This window comes from Mercenaria mercenaria, chromosome 16, assembly GCF_021730395.1.
Source record: "Mercenaria mercenaria strain notata chromosome 16, MADL_Memer_1, whole genome shotgun sequence".
In the NCBI taxonomy this organism is placed as follows: domain Eukaryota; kingdom Metazoa; phylum Mollusca; class Bivalvia; order Venerida; family Veneridae; genus Mercenaria; species Mercenaria mercenaria.
Window position 1 is genome coordinate 5,105,636 of NC_069376.1, and position 23,084 is coordinate 5,128,719.

General features: G+C 35.9%; 1 protein-coding gene and 1 long non-coding RNA gene across 2 annotated transcripts; one reads left to right on the forward strand and one right to left on the reverse strand.

Moving 5' to 3' along the window:
- Positions 1-6,305: 6,305 nt before the first annotated feature.
- On the reverse strand, positions 6,306-7,205 carry LOC128549814 (uncharacterized). The gene is made up of 2 exons (XM_053527474.1): positions 7,017-7,205; positions 6,306-6,917 (listed from the first exon to the last, which is right to left on the reverse strand). Exons 1-2 carry the CDS (start codon positions 7,184-7,186, stop codon positions 6,596-6,598), a joined length of 492 nt encoding a protein of 163 aa, XP_053383449.1. The 5' UTR covers positions 7,187-7,205; the 3' UTR covers positions 6,306-6,595.
- Positions 7,206-12,639: 5,434 nt separating this feature from the next.
- On the forward strand, positions 12,640-19,509 carry LOC128549432 (uncharacterized). Its single transcript, XR_008367613.1, has 4 exons — positions 12,640-14,588; positions 15,721-15,837; positions 16,287-16,410; positions 19,409-19,509. It is a non-coding gene; the product is annotated as an uncharacterized LOC128549432 (long non-coding RNA).
- Positions 19,510-23,084: the final 3,575 nt, after the last annotated feature.

Sequence of the window (23,084 nt, forward strand, 5' to 3'; positions counted from 1 at the left end):
GCCTACGCCTTTAGTAATTGAACAATGAAATCGGGTCTTATGGTCCTTATCCCAAAGGTTACTATGTCTTAGACTAGCTGACAAAGAAATAGAATGGTCCAATGATAAAACGTATAGCTGGCGAGACCAATCACCTCATATACAGAATTTTTCCTCTGAACGTACCCTTGCCTAAATTATAAGTAACATAAGTCTACATGATTCTTAAATGGTCCTAATATGAGTCTAAGACAATTTCAGAGATCAGGCAAAATTAATAAATGTTTTAAAAACTAACAAGTTTCTATTAGCGCAACTTCCCCTAGGCTGGAGACTCATAATTGACTGGTCTTTTTGTTAAAGTTTCTCGTGGACAAATGTCTTTGAAATCCAAACAACAATGAAGGCCTATAACGCATAGAATGCTCGCCCTTCTGTTCTCTCAACTCTATATCATTGGACCTGACTCCTTGATGCTCATCTCCTATATGCTATCTATAATAGCATTAGCATTCATTACAATATACGTATACTCTGTTGCCTTGGCTGTACTTCATCGCAGTAATCAGAACCGTCTATAAACTGTAACCTCTCTTACCTGTCTCAGTAGATTAACAAACTTGGGTCTCTGTCTCAGCTTTCGCGATGCTCAGTGCCTATATGTTCTATCGTCTATAACAGTCAATTTACCTTAAGATAAAACTCCTATGCTTGAAACTTTGTTTTTGAAATTCTGCAACTCTTCTTTAGTCTATGAAACTTCAAACGTCCTTCTTTTTTAATAATATAACCCGCCCTGACAGGTAAAATGCAATAGACTCCTTATCAAGGTACTAGCATAAATAATTAGTTTGTATCCCTCGTTGTGTCTTCTTTCAGACTCTTGTATACTGAAATGCCCTCTCTTCAATATCCATCTACCTCAGCAGACGTGCTAAATTTAGAACATGTTTCTGACGGTCCAAATTTAAACATAGCGTTTACAAGGAGTACTTGCTCTAACAAATATATCTCTGGTTCCATTGAACTGTTGTGATATGCATATTGTGTGAATGCTGAAAATCCAGCTATCAACATACTGAACCCAACTTAGCCAGAAAGGACCTAAAACCAAAGTCTATTATTAACAGCAATTCAAAACAATAATTAAAACAAAGATAGCATGAAAAGGGGAGTCGAGCACAATCTGTGCTTATGTGTTCACGTTAGTCAAATACATCAAATATACAAAATATTCTGACAGGAAATAGGAACAGATGATTTTTGTAAGTATTTTCTTCTATAACTCATATAAAAAGTAAGTGAACCCTAGGCGGGCTTCTTTTATACCCAGGGGCACAATTTGAACAAATTAGGTAGAGGACTCTATACAATGCATCATACTACATATCAAAATCCTAGGTCGTATGTTCCAGACACGAACATTTCTAAAGCCCTTTTAACATATAAGTCTATATAAAACTTGGGACTACCAGGGCAGGGCCACATTTCATCCAAGGGGTTCAATTTGAACGATTTGGTTGAGACCATATCCTAACACAATGCTACAAACCAAATTGAAGGTTCTACGTGTTGTGGTTTCAGACAAGAAAGATTTTTAAACATTTTTTCCTATATATGTAAAACTTGGGACCTAGGGGCGGTGGACATAATTTGACCCTATGGGGATATTTGAATGATCCAGGTAGAAGGACTCACTAGATGATGCTACATACCAAATGACAAAGTCCGCTAGCCGTCTAATTTTTGTACAAGAAGATTTTCAAAATTTTTCCAGATATAATGTATTTATAAAAAAATGTAACCCCAGGGCGGGGCCATGTTTTGACCCTAAGGGGATAATTTGAACTATTATGGTAGTGGACCACTAGATGATGCTACATACCAGATATCAAAGCCCTAACCCCTGTGGTTTTTGGACAAGAAGAATTTTATTTTTTTTTCCTTTCGGTTGCCATGACAACCAAGTCCTGCATGGAATTCAATTTTTGAACAATTTTTGAAAGGGGGGCCATCCAAGGATCATTACTGTGAAGTATGTGTAATTCTGCCCAGTGTTTTATTTAAGAAGAAGATTTTTTTAGAAATTGTTGACGCACGACGGACTACCACGTGGACGACGCACGACGCACGACGGACATCAACCGTCACAATAGCTCACCTTGGCACTTGAATTGATTAAACCTTTTATAATCTTTTACCATGATAAAGAACTTGGGCCGAGCCTCCGTTTTTTGTTTTTGTTTTTTTGTTCTTTTTGTGTCTGGCTTCCCACACTATTTTTTGGAATTATGGACCCTGAAATAGTCGAATAGTGCACATTTTCACCTGTGACGCACTAGCTAAAAAGTAATTTAATATAAATCTTGAAAACTTGCATACGTCTTCATCATTATATTAACTGGCGCAACCTCCTATTTTTTTCCGTCTGACTCGTCCCCTATTTTCAGCGTTATAGCGAGCCCCTGAAATAGTAAATAACACATTTTCGCCTAGCTCAAAAAATATTTAATGTAAATTCCATGAAACCTTGCTTTAGGTTCTGTATTATAATTTTACCTTGCACCAATGGTATTCTTCTTGAGAATCTTGCACTTATTACAGAGGTTATGCCCTTGAAAGAGCCAAAATAGTCGATTTTAGTATGTGATGCAATAGCTCAAAATTAATATGACCTAGAAAAATGAAATCATTTTCATAAAAAGTTGGTTTATGTTAAACACCATTATACTGCAAACATTTGAATAAATCATTTGAATTACTCTACCGAGACCTAGTAATTGGACTATTGATCCACACAATCTCTATATATACCATAGATCGTCATCACTATGACAAAGATTACGTTCGCGAGAACCTAACGCTAACCTTTCGTACAAATATTAGTAGTATTTTTTTGTTCTTTGCCTTCTCAAATGTGGTGACATACAGTCAAAAATCCTTGGACCTGCAGTGGAAAGCGTTACTCTTATAGACAGCAGCAAGCATAAGTATCCATGCGCTGTCTAAAAGAAGGAGTCACGAGCGACCAGCAAAGCGGTGTCTTGTAGTGTCTTGCCAGTCCGAAGACCCATATGAGTGCAACTGGATTACAATCACATCAAGAGACTCCGACAGACTGCCGAGGAATAATACTACTGATTAAGTTATTACGCGATATGCGTTATATTTTTAAAGTTTCCTCTCCAGAGAAAATATATTCCAAAATGACATAAATTCGAAAGATCAGAACTTCACTATTTTACCTTCAAATACTAGAAATGACAATCTTTCCAGTGTTTTGTAGGAAAGTCTGCATATTATCCACTTGAACGTTTAGATCGTGCTACCAAAAAATCCGAAATTAAAATAATTGCATCAAAAAAAGCAAAGCTGCAATTTTTTCACTGTACAGAGCGTGGTAAGATAATTCGCTTTCTGATGGAGAGGTTGCTATAGACGGTTAACAGCATTGTTCGGAATGACAGGAACCGCTGTGGAGGCGGGTATGCATGTAAGCCGAAATGATTATGCATTTAATGTTCGAAACGATGATAGCCTATGTGAACATTCCCCTGATGAATTTATATTCATAGAACTGTTTTTTAAAATACCGAAAACAAAACCCAACTGTTGTTTGGAACAAGTCATAGGTCTCCAAAGCAAAGTAAATATTCGAAAATTTTTAGATCATTTTATGGAAATACAGATGAACCTACTTGTTTAAGAATAAACCAAGTGAAATCTCATAAAATAATTTGTCCATAAAGGTCAACTTACTTAATGCTTTGAAGAGCACGGCTAAGATGGTAATACCCGTACTAAGTTTATATAAAAAATGGGGCAGATATCCTTAATATTCCTTATACTTTCATGTAAATGTGTTCTTATTGATTCTCGGTATTGTTTCCTGACGACATGAAAACAGCTAGGGTTTCTCCTATAAAGATAAAAAATTCATTCCTCCTTAAAGTAGGCAACATAGACCTGTTAAGTATTCCCTCAGTGTAAAAATTCTGGAGCGTTCTGTATAAAATCATTTCTGAATACTTACATATGACTTTTCCCTTTTATACATTTCAGTCAGTTTCAGATCTAAATACTCTAACCGATACCTGCCTTAATACATCCTGTAGACTATATAAAACAGAATAATTCTGAAGGTTTATATTGGCATGATTTATTTGATATACAAAAGGCGTTTGATACCGTTCGGTCAACACTCCTTTGTAAACAAGCTTACGGCTATGAGTGTTCAGTCAATAAATGGTTTAAATCTTATCTTACTGAACGAACTCAAAGGTTAATATTAGACAAAGTTTCAAATCCAAATCTGCCGAGTCACATGTGGAGTCCCCCAAGGAAGTATCCTTGGCCTTTACCTCTTTCTTGTTACCTAGATGTACATGCCAATTTGTATAGATTCAGAATGCAAGCTTAATTATGCTGATGGCAGTTGCGATTATGTTTGCCATAAAGATCCGCCACATTAATTTCAGACAAATTAAGCAGAGTTAATGGAAAATTGGGATCAACCATGGTACAATGATAATCGATTGTCCCTACATGTGGTAAAACGGAGGGTGGTAGGTTTGTTTGGTTCTCTTTATGAAGAACTCAGAGAAAATTTCTTTATTTAAAAGTTGTGTGTAACGGTCCATGTATACCTTCTCAAAGCTTTTCAAAAATATCTTGGTTTACGAGTAACGACATGTTTTTAAATATGGGGAGAAAATAGTAGATTCAATAGTTTTAGTAAGGTCAAGCACCGGTAAAAATTGTATACTACACTGTAGATTCTATAATTTCAGTATACAAACAAAGAAAAACTTGACACTTATAGGCCTATATGGGCAGATACCATAAATTTGTGTTTTCTGGTACTGTTAATTAGGTCTGCCCCACGATTTAGGCCTACGGTTTGCTATTTCCTAAAGCTCTGCGCACTTTTACGATCTGAATCTCAGCTCAAAGATATATCCACCCACTACAACTGTATAGATGAAGGTATAAATATAAAAAGACCAATCTAGATTTGACTTACAGACGACGTTAAACGGAGACAGATCTACGGGTAAGATCAAATCAACCGATTTGGTAGTGTAAACCAGATTTGGGCAAAATCTTTGGTTATAACAAAGAACTATAAATTACATTATTTTTATAGCTTTTGTTATAACAAATTAACAATCAACTTGATCTGCACTGGAATGAGAGAACCGCAAATGTAACAAGTATTAATTACATCCATATTCTATTATCGGATAAGAGAGATAAGCTTTTCAGTTTTCAACATAACTTGATGATGCTGAAATCGTGTTGTGGACTGTGTGACTACGCGATACGGAACGCCCAGTATTTATACTAACCCAAATATGACGTCCTATAAATTCAAAATGGCTGACATTCGCTGGCTGCTGCTCAACGACAACTTTTAAGCATGTTTTACATGTAGAATAAGTGTATGCCTTGCAACTAATACTGAATTGTAAAACTATTTACGGGATAAGTGCATCGAAATTAACGAAATAATAGACACTTATATGAAGTTATATATGAAGTCAATTCAGCCTTCGGATGTTTCGTACCTAGAACTTTCGTACCCCAGTGTCAGGGCAGAACAAAGTTACAACAAGGAACATATCAACAATGTCCTGGATACCACAATAGAATTGTAAACACGTGAATTGAAGTCAGACCCCTTACTGTACCAACCATGCAACGAGTAACATCTATCTTCGTAACCGCCGAACACCCTTTCGGTGACGTAGACTTTGTTCGTCAGTACAGACAACACGCCCAATACTGCCAATAGCTGGTCACTATCAAACACTTTTAGAAAAGCAAGTTGTGAAGAATGTTTAGACTTTCATGATATCAAACTAACTAACGATCTTAAAACTATTGCTCACATTCATTTTAATGTTTGATGAAGTGTCTAGTACGGAACCGTAACCTCTAAGAATCTGGTCTATAGAGGATATTTTTAAATCGGATTCCGTACCCCTAGACAACACTGTATAGGATTGTCTACGGAAACGGACTCCCGTTAACCAGGTATTTTGGTTGTTTTTGTCATTATTTTATTTTAAATGTAATTCATAAGTAGCTTTAATTAAAGAAATTTCACAATATTATTGCACTTACGAGGTTTATTTTTGCAGTATTTTACCGATTGTTTACATTCACATCTCCGGTAAGGATAAAAACCGAGAACTTTCCAATGAGCTGGTAATGTATTTTATCGTGTCATCTTAATTGAAAAAGAGCGTGACTGTGTGAAAATAGCCGTGAAAATAACAGTATATTTTCAATTTGGAAAATGTAGCATGTATATTTCATATTTATTTGTCTTTTAACTGAACAGTTTAGGTTCCAACCTTTTACAGATCGAATGATGGACGAGTATGAGGAGTTACAGATGGAAGAATCTGAGTTAAAGCAATAATAATATGCTTCAATGAAATACAGAGAAGAAAAGATAGTTCAACAGTTTATTTTACATATATACACATAGATGTATAAATACACATGAAAATATTGTTATGAATTTATAGTCTTTCTGTAACATCGATATACCGCAGCACGAAAAACTTTCATCCCACCTTCTCGATCTCCTGGATGGACCATATCTCGGTCATAGTGTCTTGGGAATCTTAATTTTTCTTAATTTTTTTCCAACATCCACGTAATGTTCCTTAAATTTGACACTAAGTTTGCAATTGATACTTCTTCTCACCTTATTAAACATGTTACTATTACATCCAGTCCAAGATAAGAACGATCCTCTCTCCACGATACTCGCAACAAAAACGTGTTCCACACCAGCGTTCTTCAACTGCTTCACAATTGTCACAATATTTTCAAAAATCTGTTGAGGATTACAACTCGAATTTATGTCGTTTCCACCGAGATTTACGAATACGAATCTGAAATGATAATAATACTTGCGTAAATAAATTGGAGAAAAAAACACAATATATTAAAAAATATCATAATGATAATTAATTATCATGATCATTTCAAGTTATCTCAGTTATGATATGTACTATACTTACTTTGGTTTATCTGCCAGCATTATTTGAAATTTATCATGGAACTTCCTCACAGTGGACATTCCTGGAACACCATAGAATTTTACTTCGCTATCATTAAGATCAAATGGGTGGTTCTTTACATATTTCTCCAGCCTTGAAACATAACTGTCTCCAAATACAACAAATGCCATGGTCAACAGACATACGACGTTGAAGGAATGCATACAAAAGTCTACTTGATCAACGTATATATATTCGGTTTTTGAGTGAATTATTTCAACTCCAGTGTAATTAATCATTCGCTGTGATTTCTCCAAGCTGTAAAATATTTAACGCACAAACAAATTTTATTAAATTCGAGTTTGCTACCCAGAGTCAATTGCAAAGTCATCTTAACAAAAGTGCTAAATGAATTAGTTTGTTCATATGTTTGTATGTTTTATAAGTATATTCTCGTAAACAATTTATCAGCAATAATTTCTTCCAAATCCATCGATAATTGATTGTTGAACGGAAAAAAGGGCCAAAAAAACATTTGAGTTTAACTATTATCATATACGGTGGCACAGAGATGACATGGATGTTTCTTTTTTCTACTTTATATGCGGTGATGTTCATTATACTAATACGTGCGCACGTGTGAGTCACAAAGTGCGTACGTATCTGTATAAAAACATCTATGCCACCTTTGTGCCACCGTAGCTATATTTTGAGTATGGTTTCGTCTCTATTTAGACCTGTATGATACGAATGTATTTTTTTTCTTCACTGGTTTAATATGTTTACTGATATGCACTTAATTGGCACATGTGTATGTGTCTTTGATGTAAAACTGAGAAAAACCGGCACGGATAGAACAAATATTGTTTTCCACGATCACTTAATAGCGACCGCCGTGCTTGTCATCTTGAAATTAATTGTGTTGTAATTGCTTTTTAATAAGACCGATAATTACATTATAGACAATATGTACAACATAAGTGGATTTCGGGGAATTTTAATCAAAGACTACTTTAAAATGAGTAAAATAAGAGTACATACCAACGGATAGTATTTAAGTTCATTTTAACATGAACAATATGTCATTTGAGAAAAATCACATTCAATAATGGCTTCTGTGTCTTTCCAAATTGGGGAAAAATTCCCTACTTTCTTAAGTCTGCAAACCAAAATAGAACAGTACCAAAGTGCTAATAATGTTCAGTTGTACAGACGTAGTTCTCGCTCTCTGTCAGCTGCCAAAAGTAGGTGTCCAAACAAAGTGTTCAATGATGATATTAAATTTTGGGAATTATCATACAGTTGTATTCATGGAGGGAAGCAGTTCAAAGCACGTGGATCGGGTGCGCGTAACCAGAGGTAAGACTGTTATTATCAAATATTGCTTGATTTGCTAATTCCCTGCCGTTGGAGAGGAAATATAAAGTTTAAAAACCAACAGATTTAATTGAAACTACATACACAACTGATAAAAGGTTTTTTTTAAGTCTTTTTTTTTTTCGTTTTTAGCTCGACTATTCGAAGAATAGTCTAGCTATTCTACTCACCCTGGCGTCGGCGTCGGCGTCGGCGTCACACCTTGGTTAAGTTTTTGCATGCAAGTACATACAGCTATCATTTAAAGGCATATAGCTTTGAAACTTATTTATTCTTTTTCTAGGTCAATTACCAACCTCACTGGGTCAAGTTCCATAACTCTAACATGTATTTTGAGCAAATTATGCCCCCTTTTGGACTTAGAAAATTCTGGTTAAAGTTTTACATGCAAGTTACTATCTCCAAAACTAATGCAGATATTGAATTGAAACTTCACATGTGTCTTCGGGGTTATAAAACTAGTTGATAGCACCAAGTCCCATAACTCTGACCTTCATTTTGGCCAAATTATGCCCCCTTTTGGACTTAGAAAATTCTGGTTAAAGTTTTGCGTGCAAGTACATACAGCTATTACTAAAAGGCATATAGATTTGAAACTTATTTTTTTCTTTTTCTAGATCAATTACCTACCTCACTGGGTCAAGTCCCATAACTCTGGCATGTATTTTGGCCAAATTATGCCCCCTTTTGGACTTAGAAAATTCTGGTTAAAGTTTTGCGTGCAAGTACATACAGCTATTACTAAAAGGCATATAGATTTGAAACTTATTTTTTCTTTTTCTAGATCAATTACCTACCTCACTGGGTCAAGTCCCATAACTCTGGCATGTATTTTGGCCAAATTATGCCCCCTTTTGGACTTAGAAAATTCTGGTTAAAGTTTTGCGTGCAAGTACATACAGCTATTACTAAAAGGCATATAGATTTGGAACTTATTTATTCTTTTTCTAGATCAATTACCTACCTCACTGGGTCAAGTTCCATAACTCTTAACATGTATTTTGAGCAAATTAATGCCCCCTTTTGGACTTAGAAAATTCTGGTTAAAGTTTTACATGCAAGTTACTATCCCCAAAACTAATGCAGATATTGAATTGAAACTTAACATGTTTCTTCGGGGTTATAAAACTAGTTGATAGCATCAAGTCCCATAACTCTGATATGTCCCCTTTTGAACTTAAAACTCTTTTGATATTTAACATTTTGGGTAATAATTTCCAGCTTCTGTGACAATATTTCGAATAGTCGAGCTTGGCTGTCTTATGGACAGCTCTTGTCTTTATTATTTTCTGTCTGATACTAACTGAAAATATATAGCTGTCGAAAAAGTTGTACCGAATCACAATTCAATTGTGCTGAATACTGCTGAGGATTCCACCTCTCTGTATATCTCCGACTCACCATATTACTATTGCTGCTATTTATCTCAGACTTCCTGCATCAAAACGGGGTGTCCTGCTCTGGTAGTTCATTAAACTGAAGTATGTTACATATACTTACTATTTTGATAGTAATGCGTGTATACTTCCGAAATTTCAAAAACCGACTTCTAAATAGGTACTGCAGCTGATAATGTGCACGAGCAAATTATGCTTTTTAGGTCAAAACGGATAATGCGATAACGTCCGTCATGAGTCTGCAAGAAATGAACAAAAAAATTACGCTGTAATATCCTTTCAAATGTCGGTATGTGAAATTTATCTAAGAAACTGAGGTATGCTCAAAAATATTCTACTTCGAAGAATTCAAGAGTGCTAAAATCCAAGTCAGGAAACTGGTTGCAAGAGTTATCTATTCATGGAACTCAAACTCATTAGATTAGATCCATCTTCTTTTGTGTAATAATTGCTAAGTGATAAGTTTATATTACTGGATACTTAAACATTGTATACTCTAATACGTATTAAAGAGATTCACATTTTATTTTCAAGTGACCCGCTATTGGCAATGATTCTCTATTGGCGAGTTGACTGTATATAGATAATAATTTTTAGTGATAGAGCAGCCCTTTTTTATGGTTTGGCAGATTCCCTAGAGAGCGTACGTATTCGTCCAGAACCGGTTCTCTAACCAAAATAAACAGAATTTTATTTCTATGCATAATGCTGCCAAAATCCACTGTTTCTTGGTAAATGTCATGCATATTGTTCTCTTAATTAATTTTACCGTGCCCTTTCGGTGACGTAGACGTTGTTCATCAGTATATAGATAATTTTAGTGATAGAGAAGCCCTTTTTTATGGTTTGGCAGATTCCCTAGTAAACGTACGTATTCGTCCAGAACCGGTTCTCTAACAAAAATAAACAGAATTTTATTTCTATGCATAATGCTGTCAAAATCCACTTTGTTTCTTGGTAAATGTCATGCATATTGTTCTCTTAATTAATTTTACCGTGCCCTTGCATTTATCTGCATTTACTGTCAGCCATATTGTTGTTGTTGTAATCTTGACTGCCAGAAATGTCGAAACCCAACTGGTTCAGCAGTAGTATGTTCAGGTATAATCCACAACCTGGCACCACAGAATTGGAATGATAAAAACTAGTATACGAATAAACTAGGGCTGTGGATCGTCAGACAAGTGGCGATCCAATCCGATCCGCGAGTCGGGGCTGACGATTCACAGATCGAACCACGGATTACCAGCAGCAAGGAACATAATGATACAAAAATGCAAGCCTGTTATTTTTGTACTTCTTTCTTTATGGAATCTAAACATTGCAGTTCTCATATTAATAGTGCTCAGTTAAATAGTTTTGACCTATAGATGTTTAATGTTTTGCTTATTAATTAAAGTCAGGTTTTGCGGGTGGACTTGTTGGGCCATTCTTGCAAATGAACAATATGACGTCAGTCATTAATATCACAATATTTAGCAGGGTTTTTTTTCGGCGGTTTTTATAGCCGTTATTAGGCTATATTCCCAATGCCAAAAAGTATGTATTTTTCCCAAAATGAGTGCAAAAATTCCCAATCTACAGTCTGAAAAAATTTTCATCAAAATTGCACAAACATTGACCAAATTATGGACAATTTTGTAATGGAAGTATGTTAAAAGAGGTTGTACAATGTGAAAGAAGTGTATGAAAAAGTGCTTAAACACATCTTTACTATATGCTATGGGACTAAATATTTCCCAATTCGAAACATTTACGCGTCAAAATTCCCAATTTTGGGGGTATAGGCTATGTTCCCAAATTAGCTAGAAAAAACCCTGTTTAGTAACAGTTCCGCACTTTTTGATAAGAAAATTTTATTTGTTGGACAGAAATTTCGTATCTAACTTTTTATTGAATTTAATTACTTAAATGATAAATGTGACAGATTTCATATTAAATTTAGTTTGAATATAAGACCAATGCTAACTCTACCTAAGACATTTGTTTACATCCGGTTTAGAATCTGACAACGCGTAATCGTCTTAGATGTGCAAAAAAATTCATTGAAGACGTTTAATGTGGCTTTAATTTAGTTTTATTGACAGAATTTTACATATTGCATGTATTAATGAAAAAGATCGCGATCCAACGATCTTGACAATGACGAATATCCATACTCAAACTTTTGGTCAAACTTGTGGATATCCGAGTACTCGGATACTCGTTACAGTCCTAGAATAAACACGTGAAAACTCACTTTCCTGTTTTTAGCTCACCTGTCACATAGTGACAAGGTGAGATTTTGTGATCGCCCTTCGTTCGTCGTTGGTCCGTGCGTCTGTCCGTCAACAATTTCTTGTCTGCACGATATTGGTTTCATTTATGATTATATTTTAACCAAACTTGCACACAACTTGTATCACCATAAGATCATGGTTCCTTTCTTGAACTGGCCAGATCCCATTATGGGTTCCAGAGAAATGGCCCCTGAAAGGGCCAGAATTAGCTATTTTACCTTGTCTGCACAATAGCAGCTTCATTTATGATTTGATTTTTACCAAACTGGCACACAACTTGTATCACCATAAGATCTTGGTTCCTTTCTTGAACTGGCCAGATTCCATAATGGGTTCCACAGTTATGGCCCCTGAAAGGGCCAGAATTAGCAATTTTGACCTTGTCTGCACAATAGCAGCTTCATTTATGATTTGAATTTAATCAAACTTGCACAAAACTTGTGTTGCCATAAGATCTCAGTTCCTTTGTTGAACCAGCCAGATCCCTTAATGGGTTCCAGAGTTATGGCCCCTGAAAGGGCCAAAATTAGCTATTTTGACCTTGTCTGCACAATAGCAACTTCATTTATGATTTGATTTTACACTGCGAAAAATATGTGCATATACGGGTGTATACGGTCCCGTATATGTCTAATATACGAATATCATATAACAGGTATCTTTCCTGAAAGTATGATCAAAACCTATGCCTTAAATATACTTTTGGACCTTGACAATCCCTAACTTTGAATACTGACATAAACTGTTGAAACGTATTTATGCTAAGTATGAATGAACGGATCCATGTGAGAAAAACATGAATGTCTAATTAAGGAATACGGGATTCCCGTATATGGAATGTTCCATATATGGGAGAATTGTTTCCGTATACGCCCATATATTAGGAGTATACGTAATACGTACACTCCCGTATACGGAACCATTTTCCGCAGTGTTAACCAAACTTCTATGTAGACCAATCTGTTTCCGGATGATAACTCAAGAACGCTGGGGCCTAGGATCATGAAAGTTGATATGAAGGTTGGTCATCACCTGCAGATGACCCCTATTGATTTTGAGATCTGTATGTCAAAGGTCAAGGTCACAATGACCCTGAAGAATTAAAGGGTTTCCGGATGATAACTCAAGAACGTACGCTTGGGCCTAGGATCATGAAAGTTGATAGGGAGGTTGGCCATGACTAGCAGATGACGCCTATTGATTTTGAGGTCAGTATGTCAAAGTTCAAGGTCACAGTGACCCGGAACAGTTAAACGGTTTCCGGATGATAACTCAAGATTGCTTGGGCCTAGGGTCATGAAAGTTGATAGGGAGGTTGGTCATGACCAGCAGATGACCCCTGTTGATTTTGAGGTCAGTAGGTCAAAGGTCAAGGTCACAGTGACCAGGAACAGTAAAACGGTTTCCGGGCTATAACTCAAGAACTCTTGGGCCTAGGATCAGGAAAATTGATAGGGAGATTTATCATGACCAGCAGTTGGCCCCTATTAATTTTGAGGTCATTTGGTTAAAGTTCGAGGTCAGATTGGCCAGGAACAGTTAAACGGTTTCTGGAAGATAACTTGAGAATGCTTGGGCCTAGGATCATGAAACATAATAGGGAGGTTGGTCATGACCTGTAAATGGCCCCTATAGATTTTGAGGTCTGTAGGCTAAAGGTCAAGGTCACATTGACCCGGAACAGTTAAACTCTTTCCAGATGATACCTTGAGAACGCTTGGGCCTAGGATCACTAAACTTAATAGGGAGGTTGATCATGACCAGCAGATGACCCCTGTTGATTTTGAGTTCAATAGGTCAAAGGTCAATGTCACATTGAACCAGAACAGTAGAATTTTTGTTTACAGTGAGCAAATAATTTCTGTTCCTTGTGCAATTTCTGAATGCATCAAGGGGGGCATTTCGTGTTCGATGAGCTCTAATGTTTAACCTTTAGCCTGCTGTTGCCAGTGTCGGCAAGTGATTCTGCCTTTGTGACCAGTGCATATAGTCTGTTGATCAAGGAATACTGATCAGTTAAGTCAATATTGACTGTGTGAACAATAAACCTTTACCCTGCTAAATTTCTAAAATGGACTGGTCTGTCATTCAATCTGGGCAGTAACATTTATAATTCAAAGGGGTGTTCACTGAAAATTTATTGATAGCATAGCGAACCAAGATCAGCCTGCACATCCATGAGTTAGGGCCACGTGTTTGGCACATGTTCTCTGTGACATTATTTGTATTCAACCTCTGTTTCATATGCGGAATTGCCAGTTGCAGAGAACAATTTTGTACTGGTACAGAATCCAGGAACACTGGTAATGTTAAATGCCTGCCAGAACCAGCTGGCCGGAACACAACTGAAATATTGTTGAAAAATAGCATTAAACCTAAAACAAAAAACAAACAAATCTTTTGCAGTGCAATGTGAGAAGTGACAGTAATGCAGAATACCTACAGACATTGAACATGTTGAAGAGAAATGAAGAGATACAACACTAAATTGTTCCACATGGTGTGTGTGGGAAACATAGTGGACAGAAAGCATGTGACAAGTAAGAAGATCATTTACATTTAGACCCATTTTCCTCTAATCCAGCTGCACTCTGAGTTATAGAAAAGCTGAATTTTCTCCTAAAAATAAAACCAATTTTACAGTGGAAGGGAGGTAACTCAGTTTCAGAAAAAGAGCACTAAAAGGTTATATACCAATAAAAGAAGTTGATTCTGTAACGTAACACTTGTGCACCTGAAATTTATCTTAAAATACAACATGATTATGACAGTTCTAACATTTTTATTTACTACAAAGAGCAATGCACAACTATAAATGTTTGGTCTAATTTCACAGATATAATCAATGCTCAATTAGCCTTTTGAAACAGTTCTGTATACTACACTGTTAACTTTCTTATTATAAATGTACTTCAGCCTAGCTTTTAACACCGATAATTGAGTTTTAGCGGGAGTGGGACGACCATGTCCTTTGCCCGTCACCTGGCAGCTCCCTCGACCACAGAATGTATTGAGTATAATAGGATAATACAGGAAAACATTGCAGACATGTTTTTCAACTTCTGTAAACTTAGTAATTAATTCACAGATGTTTTACTCCCTGAAGCTACTGTAGAGTTGACAAGTTTTGTCTGACTTCTGAAATGTACAGTTAAAATCTTAATTATCCGATTATAAACCTAGGTATTACATTAGTTTGCAATCCTTGTTTCATATAAAATTGAGCTACTTCAGATCAATTTTGATACAGTTTCTAGATATTCATTCCGTCAGAGATCTATTTATCACAACATGCTCATATTCATACATTTGCTTTAAGAAAATGAAAAGAAAAGGTGGTGTTAAATAGTATGCAGTGAAATGCAAGTATTGCAGCATTCCACAAAGCGGTCTACAGAATAAATACCATACTTTCATTTTCAAGTACCGTAACAACCTGAAAACAAGCGAATATAAACATGAAGTGTCTTATTTAATGAAAAGTGAAATAATGTCAATAAAATTTGACTCTTTGTGATGTTCAGTTGTGCCAAAAATGGAAAAAATAGGATCTATTTTTTGGCACTTTTTTACCAAATTACAGCTATATAACTAAAATTCTCCAGCTTGATTTTATTGTGGTATATATATATGCATCTAATATGTCTGTGCACTTTATATTTCTTTTTGCAGTGTGAAGTAACAGTAACACAGAATGGCTAGAGACCATTAACTTGTGAACTGAAGAGATGCAGGTCATTGTTCTATATGGTGATTGGTGGAACCATGGTGCAGATTTGAATTTATAAGGTAGATCATTGATACATGTTTCCATGTAACCATTAGAGGTTACTGGCAAGCAGCCTATGTCACATAATGTGAATAAAGAATTGGACCAAAGGTACTAACTTTTGCCGCAGCTCTTGATATTACACATAGTTTGTTTTCAGACTCCTTTCCGCATACTACAAACCTTCATGTCCTCTGATGCATGAAGACCGTTTTAAGTCTACTTGAATGATTTTACCATTATCATACAACTTTACATTAATTGAAAGTAACTTTGAAATTCAAGTATATAATGTTAGGTATAGTGCTTATTATATTAATATTTTATACACATGTTTACTGATGGAATGTCTGTCAGTCTGTCTAACAGAAGTTCATGATTTTCATTTAAATTTGTGCTGTTTGAATGTGCATTTTTAGAACTTCGATGGATTTACAAAATGTTTTCAAAAAATTCTACTTTTTTGTAGGTGTGCAGTTACAGAAAAGCAGAATAGCTACAGACCATGAAATTTAGAAAATGAAGAGATGCATGTCTCTGTACAGCATGGTGTATATGGGAAACATTGTGGGTCAAGGACATGAAATGATTTAGTAAGTTTAACTCACCATAGATTTATATTTAGATTATTATTTAGAGTTATTCTGCCTTTGTGACCAGTGCAGACCAAGATCAGCCTACACATCCGTGCAGGCTGATCATGGTCTGCACGTTTGCCATTCTGTTGGTACATTTTCAGTGAACTTTCCTTCGAATGATAAATGGTATTGCCTTAACTGAATGATGGACCAATTCTTTTTAGAACTTTAGCAGGGTAAAGGTTAACACAATACAGTAAACTTTACAGTTCAAGGGAGGTAACTCAATCTAAAAAAAACACATACAAATGCCCTTGCTTAATTTCTATTTTTGGTAAATAACAGAGTTTGTTTTCATAGAAATATTCACTCTAAACAGTTAAGACAAATCAAGGTTTTAAGTTTCTGTAAGGGTATATACTACACAGAATGTTAAAAATCTTTGATGGCTGAGATTTGATTCATTCCAGATATTACCTGTTATGTTCTCCCTCTTTCTATCAGTTGTCCCTTAATGCTTATAATGCTGGACAGAATTGATTCTGCCTTTGCGACCAGTATAGATCATGATCAGGCGATGCCATCTGTGCAGTCTGATCAAGATCTGCACTGTGTGCCATTCAGTCAGTATCGTTTTGGTAAATACCCGTTTTAACAGTTAATGGTACTGTCTAAATTGAAAAATAGACAAGTGCATGATAAAAATTTAGCAGGGTAAAAATAATTTAAGAGTATCCGTAAATATATTCATTTTTCCTTTCTGTTCAGCAAATTTACATTACATGCATTGATTTTGTAATTATTCAGATACGCAAAATAACAGGGGAAATTAATTTCAAGGAAAATCAAAGTGACATAAATTTTGAACGCCAGTTATTTTAGGTATTTTTTTCTTGTTTAGTCTAAACCTTTTACTTACTGACATAAATTCTTTTTATTTCTTTGTTTTTTAGCTCACATGTCACAAAGTGACAGTGTGAGCTTTTGTGATCGCGCAGCGTCCGTCGTCCGTCGTCCGTCCGTCCGTGCGTCCGTGCGTAAACTTTTGCTTGTGACCTCTCTAGAGGTCACATTTTTCACGGGATCTTTATGAAAATTGGTCAGAATGTTCATCTTGATGATATCTAGGTCAAGTTCGAAACTAGGTCACGTGCGATCTAAAACTAGGTCAGTAGGTCTAAAAATAGAAAAACCTTGTGACCTCTCTAGAGGCCATATTTTTCACAAGATCTTCATGAAAATTAGTCAGAATGTTCACCTTGATGATATCTAGGTCGAGTTCGAAACTGGGTCACGTGCCTTCAAAAACTAGGTCAGTAGGTCAAATAATAGAAAAACCTTGTGACCTCTCTAGAGGCCGTATTTTTCACAAGATCTTCATGAAAATTGGTCAGAATGTTCACCTTGATAATATCTAGGTCAAGTTCGAAACTGGGTCACGTGCCTTCAAAAACTAGGTCAGTAGGTCAAATAATAGAAAAAACCTTGTGACCTCTCTAGAGGCCATATTTTCATGGGATCTGTATGAAAGTTGGTCTGAATGTTCATCTTGATGATATCTAGATCAAGTTCGAAACTGGGTCAGCTGCGGTCAAAAACTAGGTCATTAGGTCTAAAAATAGAGAAACCTTGTGACCTCTCTAGAGGTCATACTTTTGAATGGATCTTCATGAAAATTGGTCAGAATGTTCACCTTGATGATATCTAGGTCAAGTTCGAAACTGGTTCACGTGCCGTCAATAACTAGGTCAGTAGGTCAAATAATGAAAAAACCTTGTGACCTCTCTAGAGGCCATATTTTTCATGGGATCTGTATGAAGGTTGGTCTGAATGTTCATCTTGATGATATCTAGGCCAAGTTCGAAACTGGGTCAACTGTGATTAAAAACTAGGTCAGTAGGTCTAAAAATAGAAAAACCTTGTGACCTCTCTAGAGGCCATATTTTTCACAAGATCTTCATGAAAGTTGGTCAGAATGTTCACCTTGATGATATCTAGGTCAAGTTCGAAACTGGGTCATGTGCTGTCAAAAACTAGGTCAGTAGGTCAAATAATAGAAAAACCTTGTGACCTCTCTAGAGGCCATATTTTTCATGGGATCTGCATGAAAGTTGGTCTGAATGTTCATCTTGATGATATCTAGGTCAGTTTCGAAACTGGGTCAGCTGCGGTCAAAAACTAGGTCATTAGGTCTAAAAATAGAAAAACCTTGTGACCTCTCTAGAGGCCATACTTTTGAATGGATCTTCATGAAAGTTAGTCAGAATGTTCACCTTGATGATATCTAGGTCAATTTTGAAACTGGGTCACATGCCATCAATAACTAGGTCAGCAGGTCAAATAATGAAAAAACCCTGTGACCTCTCTAGAGGCCATATTTTTCATGGGATCTGTATGAAAGTTGGTCTGAATGTTCATCTTTATGATATCTAGATCAGGTTCAAAACTGGGTCACATGAGCTCAAAAACTAGGTCACTATGTCAAATAATAGGAAAAAAAACGACGTCATACTCAGTTCAAAACTGGGTCATGTTGGGACAGGTGAGCGATTCAGGACCATCATGGTCCTCTTGTTTTTTGGTTGGGTTTAACGTCGCACCGACACAAGTTTAGGCCATATTGAGACTTTCTAGCCTTGATGGTGGAGGAAGATCCCAAGTGCCCCTTCATGCATTATGTCATCACGAGCAGGCACCTGGGTAGAACCACCCACCTTCTGTAAGCCAGCTGGATGGCTTCCTGTCATGAAGAATTCATTGTCCCGAGTGAGGCTCGAACCCACATCAATGAGGGGCAAGCGATTTAAAGTCAGCAACCTTAACCACTCAGCCATGGAGGCCCCTTGACATAGATTCACTTACGAATATCATTGCATGAAATTTCATAAAAGGAAACTTTTTATAGTTTCAAGTTACAAGTTAGGAGTTTTAGATGATTATCATTAAATTGTAAAATTGCTTCTCATAATATATTTCTTTCTAAACACTCTGAAAAGTGTCTCTTCTTTTGTAGTGTGAAGTAACAGTAAAGCAGAATGGCTACAGACAATTAGTTCAGAATTGAAGAAGAGATGCAGGTCTTTGTTCAAAATTTATGGTGTAGAGGGAAACCATTTAAATTTTGTTTCAGGCAGCATAAAAAATATCTTATAAAAAAACCAATTTTTTTGTTGAAAATTTCCAAAAAAACGCATTTAGAGCTACAAAGAGCTAAAACAGATCCCAATATTTAAAAGCAGCAACAAATTTTCAATTTCTAAAAAACAGATTTTAAAAATTAAAGGGAGTAACTTTTTAAAAAAAAACTCTGAATGCCCTTGCTTTTATAGAATTTTCCTTAAAAATTTATCGGGTTTTCTAGTTTTGGATTGAGTACGATACAGGGTATTTAAAAAATTGATGAAGCTTCCAAATTTTACATTTAAAAGAAGCATTTATTTTATCCCAATTTAAACACTACCATACCCTTAATGTTTTCTACAGGTTGTGGACGTGTGTGAGTACAGTCTGTCGGGGACTTTATGGGGTTGTCAGTTAAAAAAATTCGCGGGTGCTTATTTCCCCTAATTTGGGGGAATTTTCACACAAGACAGATTGAAAAAGACTTTGGGAAAGTTTGGGTCGACTTAAAAATGTGGGGAAGCTGCCCTATCGGCCCCGGCTTGCGGTCCTGTGAGCACTTGGTTAAAGTTTTGATGAACTTTCTTTTTATCTCAAAATTATTGTGGTTTGTTTCAATCTTTAAATGGTTATTGCTCACCCCACGCCATCACAAGGGCCCAAACTCTCCCCCAATTTCAGAATTACCCCCTTTTTACTTTGCATTTTGTGGCTTTCACTCTATTCGATATTACGGAAGATTTGTTCAAATTTAAAATATTTTTATTTTACCATTCACCCTTTTTCTATGCGGCCCATAACTCTGTACAATTTTTCCTAAAAATTTCCCCCTTTTATTTAAAAAATTTCAGGTTGATTTTTGAGCACATTATGCACATTACTCGTTCAGGTTTTCAAAAAGGTTTGATTCGTTTAAAAAGGTATTAAATATAAATTATATCATGTTACACAGGGCCCAAACATTGCCACAATTTTTCATGAGTTACCCCCCTTTTTTTTATGTATTTCAGATTTAAAGTTTTGTGTCCCCAGCCCCAGACAAGTTTAAGGTTAAAGTCAGGTGAAGTTTTTTATTTGGGTTTTTTGCCCGGTTTCCATCCACAATTGAGCTTGTGTTCTGATAGCGCTTTTCATTTTCTTATTTATTTAAACCCCAAAAAACTTGCCACTAATTGTACCCTTATTAGACCCGGCCTTTCGAAAACCAGCCTATTGCACGATGGGTTTTGGTTTTAGGGTCCCTTAAAATGGAAAAAATCGAACTTTGGTTGGGTTTTAGATAGCGTTTTTCTTTTCTATTTGTTTTGAACCAAATTTTCCCAATCACTTGTATTTTATTAGATCTAGTTCTTCAAAAACCACCATTTCCCTATTGGTTTTGGTTTTATGCCCCCTTAAATGGTAAAATTGCAAATTGAGTTGTGTTCATGATAGCGCTTTTTTTGTATTTTTTTAACCCAAATTTGCCAATAATTGTATTTATTAGATCACGGTTCCTTTCGAAAACCAGCCTTTTTGACGATGGGTCTAAACTTTGGGTTATGCCCCCTTAAATGGCAAAATTGCAAAATTTGGTTGTTTTCCCAGATAGCGTTTAATTTTTTTTTGATTTGAAACCATACTGCCCATAATTGTACTTTTTAGATCTTTTCCTTTCAAAAACCAGCCATATTTCACGTGGGTTTGGAGTTTCCCCCCTAAAAGGGGGCTAAAATCTCACATTTGAGTTGGTTCACGATACGCTTTCATTTTTTTTTGATTTTAACCCCAAACTTTGACATACTTGTATCTCTTTTAGATTCGGTTCATTTAAAAAAACAGCTATTGCATATGGGTCTTGGGTTATCCCCCTGAAGGGTTTAAAAATTGCGATTTTAGCCTTGTTCACGATAGCGTTTTTTTTATTTTGCATGTTCCCCTTGAGAAGTTATTTTGGTGAAAGATCTCGGTTCTTTCAAAAAACTAGTGGGTCGGATAATTTTGGGCCCGAGTTTGGGTTTGAAATGGGGGGGACCGCCCATATTTGCTTTTTTGACATGAAATAGGGGCATCATTTTTTTTTGGATTGTTACCAAAGTTGCACGGTTTTGTCTTTTTTTAGATCTTTGGGTTTAAAAGAAAATTTAGAAAATTGTTCAAATTGGCCCCGGGTTTAAATTTTAGCCCCCCCCCGGGGTTTACTTGTTTTTTACATTGCTTGTATGGGGAAAATTTTTAAAAATTTTTTGGTTGAAATACAATGGCAGATTTGTTTTGGGTGTGTAGTTTTGTTAGTGGATCTCTCCCAAAAAATTTAAAAAAATCGGGGCCTGCAGTCAAAATTGGCCCACCTGGGGATTTTTTGTTTTTACATGATTATATGGGAAAAATCTTTAAAAACTTTTTGTTTTGAAACCACAAAGCTAGGTTTAGATTTTTTGGTATGTAGCTTGTTTAGTGGCCCTTACAAAGATTTTTCAAATCATGGCCCGGGAGCCCAAAATTGGTCCCCCCCCAGGGGCTTTGTTTTCATAAAATTATAGAGGGAATCTTGAAAAAATTTTTGTTGAAATACAATGGTAGAGTTTAGATATTTGGTGTATATCATTTTTAGTTGCCCTCTACCAAGTTTGTTAAAATCATGGCCCTTGGGTCAAGATTGTCCTCCCCAGGGGATATTGTTTTTACATGACTTATTTGGGAAAAAAACTCTTGATTTAAAAAATTCATAAAAAATAGAAGAATGTTTTTTTTGAACCGGGAGAAAAAAAAATAATTTAGTTTTTCTCAAGGTTTGTTTTGGTTGGATTTTTTTTGGGAGGGTGTGGGCCAACCCGGGTTTGGCCCGACCTATATTGCCCCATTTTTCCCTTGTAAAAATGTTGAAAAATTTAAAGGAAAATTTACGGGAATGACCTTTGGGGTTTTGCCCTTCCCCAAAATTGTTCAAAAACTTTTCATCATTAATTGTTTCTACAAATGTCCCTCATTGGTTGTCGGTGAGCGACCAGGGCCATTTGGGCCCTTTTTTTTTTCAAAGGGTATTTTACCCCAGATATTTTTAAAAAAGGTTTTTAGATTTTCAAAATGTTTTTTAGCTCACCGTCACAAAGTGACAAGGTGAGCTTTTGTGATGCGCAGGCGTCGTCCGTGCGTAAATTTTTTGCTTGGCCACTTAGAGGTAATTTTTAATGGGATTTTTTAAAAATTTGGTCAGAGTTACCTTGATGAATTGGTCAAGTTCGAAACTGGGTAGCCCCCCCCCCCAAAAAATAGGTAGTAGGTCTAAAAAAAAAAAAAATTTTTTTGACCTTTTTAGAGGACATTTTTTCATAGATTTTCATGAAATTGGTTGAATGTTCCCTTGATGATTTCTGTTAAAGTTGAAACTGGGTCAAGTCCCATCAAAAATAGGTCTTTGGTCAAATAATGGAAAATCCTTGTGACCTTTTTAAGGGGACATTTTTTTTAAAGATCTTATGAAAATTGGTCTGAAATTCCCTTGATGAATCTAGGTCAAGTTCGAAACTGCCATCAAAAAAACTAGGTAGTAGGTCAAATAAAGAAAATTTGTGCCCTTTGGAGGTTAT

Excerpts from the sequence above, each read along its gene's own strand:
- LOC128549814 (XM_053527474.1), bottom strand. The coding sequence starts at position 7,186 with ATGGCATTTGTTGTATTTGGAGACAGTTATGTTTCAAGGCTGGAGAAA. Across the intron at positions 6,918-7,016 it reads ATGCTGGCAGATAAACCAAA|TTATTTACGCAAGTATTATT; the intron begins GTAAGTATAGTA and ends TTTTTCTCCAAT.